The 5,021-nt window shown below is 40.5% G+C and overlaps 1 protein-coding gene across 1 annotated transcript in view; it reads left to right on the top strand.

The window, feature by feature from the left end:
* SLC18A2 (solute carrier family 18 (vesicular monoamine transporter), member 2) overlaps window positions 1-5,021 on the top strand; it is a 30,772-nt gene that overhangs the window by 21,846 nt on the left and 3,905 nt on the right. The window contains exons 10-13 of the mRNA XM_009325912.1: window positions 2,783-2,861; window positions 3,116-3,167; window positions 3,622-3,685; window positions 4,766-4,885. Coding sequence (XP_009324187.1) covers window positions 2,783-2,861; window positions 3,116-3,167; window positions 3,622-3,685; window positions 4,766-4,885 — 315 coding nt within the window. The remainder of the gene's footprint in view (window positions 1-2,782; window positions 2,862-3,115; window positions 3,168-3,621; window positions 3,686-4,765; window positions 4,886-5,021) is intronic.

Genomic DNA, 5,021 nt, shown 5'->3' with positions numbered 1-5,021 from the left:
GGTTACTTAGTCATCCCATTCAACAGAAAGCAATGGGAGAGCCCCAACTTGGACCACCTTATAACCTGTAACACAGTCTCAGGAAACCAGTGTCCACAGGCAAACTGGGAATTTGTCCCATGTATCAGGTTAGACTAGAGAGTAAAATTGGGCCAGTTACTTTCTCTTCGAGATGAACAAGGAGAAGAAAAAAAAAAAGAAAAATGGACTAACTTCCAGTGTCAAACTGTGTGCGGGAGGTTGATGTGAATCGTCTTGGGTGGGGGGTGCCTATCCATCATGTACCACAACACATAGTGCTGATCTGCTGTATCGATCTAACTGATGTTTACCGTTTTAATAGTTTGTAGGAAAGAGTTACCGTTACAAATGCAACATCTATTTGATAATGTTAACAAGTGATCTGTATTCATTAGGGTATTTTTTAGTATCAATATATGGCGCTTGAAAGAAAAAGAAAAATTCTTCATGAAAATTACGTTCGGCTAGCATGCAACTAATATCCGTACTCTATCTTAATGTAGGTGTCCCTGCGCCATAGAGAAAGCACAAACCTTAGCTGTTATTAATGCAAACCCAGATCTCGGGTGGCCATAGCTAGCAGTCCTTAATGTGCTGCTGTACTGTTGAACATGGTAATGACTGCTAGCCTGTAATATAGCAAAATTAATGCACAAACTTAGATATTTTAAACCTCACAAAGAAAAACAAAGATTGCTTATCTACCTCCCTCACTGGAGTTTCATATTACTGGTGCAACGGAAATGAGATTTACAAATGTTTTAGTTGAATAGAGGTTCCTAGAAGGAAAATATCCATTTTAAATTAAGACTAATTTTACCCCTTAATGATATAAGTAATTGACTCCATAATGCTTTGTCTGATTTGACAGCATTAATTAAAGTTTTTAAGCCTCTTAAATTATATCTTGAACTGCAGGGTTTTAAGCAAATTATTATCTTATGCAATTTGGAGATCCGGCTTTTTTAAGCATGATCTGAAGAAGGTATAAAAACCCTTCGTTTGATCAGTTAATGTTACTGTGCATAGAGTTTATTTAGAATATTATGGTTCTGCTTCAGTATACCACAGCTTACACACCAACCTGCAAGTCTTATTTAAAAAGCCTTTGCAGTGTTTTTCTTACAGTTGTCAAGGTCTGCTGTATGTGACCATTTGGTATAAAAAGATAACTCCAAGCAGTACCAAAGTAGCTGCAGTTACACAGGTGAAAATATTTCCCGAGCATCACCATTGTAACCCACAAAGATTTTAATCACAGGATATTGCTGGGCTACAAATTACTTCTCAGTTTTTTTTTCTCACGAATATCAGAGAGATAGGAAGGAAGATGGGCAGGCAGGAAATGAGAAAATCTGTGTTGCCTTGGTGAAAGATGAGGAGCATATATGCTTAAAGGAAATGGTTTGATTGCGTACCATAATGTCACGCTGATTTCTAAATCTGAATTAGCTGATTTAACAATGACCAAGTGGAAGGCTTGTCATGGCATGTGCTGGTTTGTCAGACTTTCCCAGTTGGTTTTGGTTTTGTTTTTTTCTTAAGAAGATGCAAAATATAACAGGAACAACAGAAAAATACTGTGTCTTATTTCTTCCAAGACCCATTCAACTTCATTCCACAAGGATCCGGCATTAAGCACAGCCACCCCATTCCTCTGCCTCTGGGATATTTCTCATACAATGTCTTCTCCTCAAAGGCAGTCCCTGCTCTCACACACCCCCGCATCGTCCTCCCTGGTGCTCTGCAGGCAGCCGAGGCAATGGCACACCACACTCTTCATTAGTATTTCCTCCTTTGATATTTCCCCTCCAGCTGGGTCCTGCCCCGTGGCTTATGTGTAGGAAGAGGATGAATCCTCAAGTACAGACTGTAATTGGCTTTTAAACCAGAGATGCTTCTGGCCACCATGCAGCCAGCATCTACTCCAGATACAGCTGCTGCTGTGGAAACCTCAGGACTAAAAAAAATTGCTGGTCCCAACAGTACATTTTTCCGAGTGGATGTGGGGGAGATGGGAGGGTCCAGGTACCCGCCCATCAGCGTCAGAAGGGATTTACTCGGGTGCCCTCCTTCGCAAGTCATTACAGATAATTAGTTTTTTTAACTTAATTTTTAAAAAAATCAGTTATTAGTTTAACCTTTACTGTAAATATATTGGCTAAGTAATTTCAAAACCATGATTTTGAGGTTTCTTCACCTTTACATTATTGATATATGCTTGGCTTCAGTAGCTGCTTGACCAAGGACCATATTGCGGCATTACAAATGCGAGGCCTCACGGCATTCACAGGCGTGGAGGGGGACTGTGACTTGCAAAGCCACAGCAGCAGTCCTGCTGTCCCCTCCTCCAGGGGAGGGATTCACCCACCCCTGACTGTTCTGGGCTTGCTGCATATGCTGAGCATATGCTCCATAAGCCATGCAACCAAGAAAGAGTTCCTTTCCTTGACCTATCCCAAAGCTTATTGTGGTATAAACTTTCTGCTCTTTGTTGTTCCGTCCCCTCTTCCATACCACTTCTTGCAGCTGATGTTGAAAAACTCTTTTCAAAGGCATCACCTCACTCCTGCGTTTCATAGATGATGTCCTTAGATTTCACGAACAGGCTGCAACAAACCGGATATTTGATTCTTTGGGCTATGCACAAAGACTCTATTAGATGCATTCAAATCAAAATTGCAGTGTCTGGAATTTATTAGTTTCTTCTGACACTTCACTAAAAGCATTGCTGATAAAACATCTCATTCGTATTTTTCAGGTGTTGCTTTTCTTCCAGCTAGTATCTCTTATCTCATTGGGACTAATCTTTTTGGGATACTTGCGCACAAAATGGGAAGGTATGCTTAATTTAAAAATACTAATAATCTTCCAAGCTGTTCATGTACCATTTCCAGTGTTTCCCAGGGCGGTTTATGGATGGTGGAAATTATTATTTGTTTGTTTGGGGAGGGGGAGTGGGTGTTTGTTTTTTTTGAACATGTTACTACTTTGGTTGTGTAACTCGGCACTTCAGACATGACTTTGAAACCTTCGAGATCAGCTCTAACATCTCAGTATCACCAATCTCTGAGTGATGTTTCTTCTTTGATAGGTGGCTTTGTGCTTTAATCGGGATGCTAATCGTGGGAATAAGTATTTTATGTGTAAGTAGAAGATCATGTATCTTTCAAACTTTCAAACTGTCTAAATGTCCATGTGTTCATTTTCAAATATGTGCTTTCCCCATGAGATTTTGCTGAAGTTTCTGCTTTATGATATGTTATTAAATAATGTGTAGTTAATAGGTTCCAGACCAGAGCTTTGAGTGCTTTCAAATTTCAATGCTTGAATTATTTTGAAGGAAGGCTGGCTCTAAAAGGAGGAGGATGATCCTTTTTTTGAGCTGTCACTCAAGTTTATTCTTGCTCATAATAGTAAAAGTGTCAGTGGTTTAATGTCACAGTTGTCTTAAACAGTAGCCCAGAACAAGGATCAAACTCTAACTTGCACATCTGTACCAAGTGTGCCATAACTACTCTGAGAATTTATCTTAGAAAAAGAAAACTAACCTCATTAGCAAGTGCAGTGTGACTTAATTGCCTGAAATTTCATTTTTAGGTACCGTTTGCTAAAAACATTTATGGGCTTATAGCACCAAATTTTGGAGTTGGATTTGCCATTGGTAAGAAAAATTCCAATGACTTCTTACAGTTTGTTCGTTATGTAAAAATGATTTTTATATGAAGTTACATGGAAAATTTGTTTTATTGCCATCCTGATCTGATAGTAGTGAAGCCTGACCTGTGGCCCAAACTGGTAGGTAGAGCAAGAAGGATTAAAGGACGGTGCTCAGGCAGTTTAAACTAGGCTGCTGTTAGACAAACTGGATTCTGAAGTCTGTCCAGAATTGCCCCATCGACCTAAACAGATCTTTCCAACTGTCCGTGAATATATACCTTGTTTTCAGGAATAAAGCAATGCACTGCCCAAACCCCAGTCTTCCCTGTTGTTCATAGCAAAAAACCCAAACCAACCAGGCTTAAATTTTTGTTTGCCGATAGGAATTCTCAAGCCCTCGTGCATGTATTCCTTTTGAAGTAATATGTATGAACTTTGCTTATGCTGGACCACTCAGTCAGGCTGGAGTGGGGGCCATGGCTTGGATTTTAGCGCTTGGCCGGTCAGCAAATGTTCTGGGGCATCTTCACGCATGAGGGATGTGTAGTTAGGAAAGAAGTTACAGGCACAACTACAAATCCCCAGTATCTCAGCAGTTTTGTCAGCTGTCTTGTGCTGTTTCTTGCTAGCCATGAAAGCGTGGCTCAAAAGACCTGTTAAAATCGCCGTAATAATTTTGATTGACTGGAGGCTAATGCAATCTTCTAGGCCTACCGTAAGTGTAAGTTCATACAAAATAATTTTCCCCTAACTGAAAGGTACTTGGTTGGTAATGTGAGATGGGAGCCTTTGCACGGACAGTTACTGGGAAGTGGTTGATACGCTCTAAGCTCACATCTCTCTTGTCCTCTGGCAAGTGTCCCATGTACACATCTATACACGTCCATATGTGACCTCAGACACAGTAAAGACCTTAAAAAAGCACAGACAGTACAGTCTATTTTAACACAAATCTTTTGCTTATTTAAGAATAAGCATCCTTTCAGTTGCTTTTGCATCCCTTTTTAGCACATAGTTGGCCAAGACATAAAAAGAAAAAAAAGGCAGTATTTTCCTGAAATAAGTTTCCCTCCCTCATGACCAGGAATGGTGGACTCCTCCATGATGCCAATTATGGGCTACCTCGTAGATCTGCGTCATGTGTCAGTCTATGGCAGCGTGTACGCAATAGCTGATGTTGCCTTTTGCATGGGCTTTGCCATAGGTAAGTCAGTCCAACCTTTTCCTGCCTATGCTGCACCTGACAGTTAAGAGAAATACGCTACGATGGTAGGTGTGAATCTCGGTGGCACTCGCAGGCTTTATGAGCTGGGGTGGTTGTTTCCTACAAGAAATCAGAA

The sequence above is a fragment of the Pygoscelis adeliae genome, unplaced genomic scaffold (genome assembly GCF_000699105.1).
Source record: "Pygoscelis adeliae isolate BGI_AS28 unplaced genomic scaffold, ASM69910v1 Scaffold4, whole genome shotgun sequence".
NCBI lineage: Eukaryota > Metazoa > Chordata > Aves > Sphenisciformes > Spheniscidae > Pygoscelis > Pygoscelis adeliae.
Note: the sequence above shows the minus strand (reverse complement) of the source record. Positions and strands in the feature narration are given on the sequence as shown.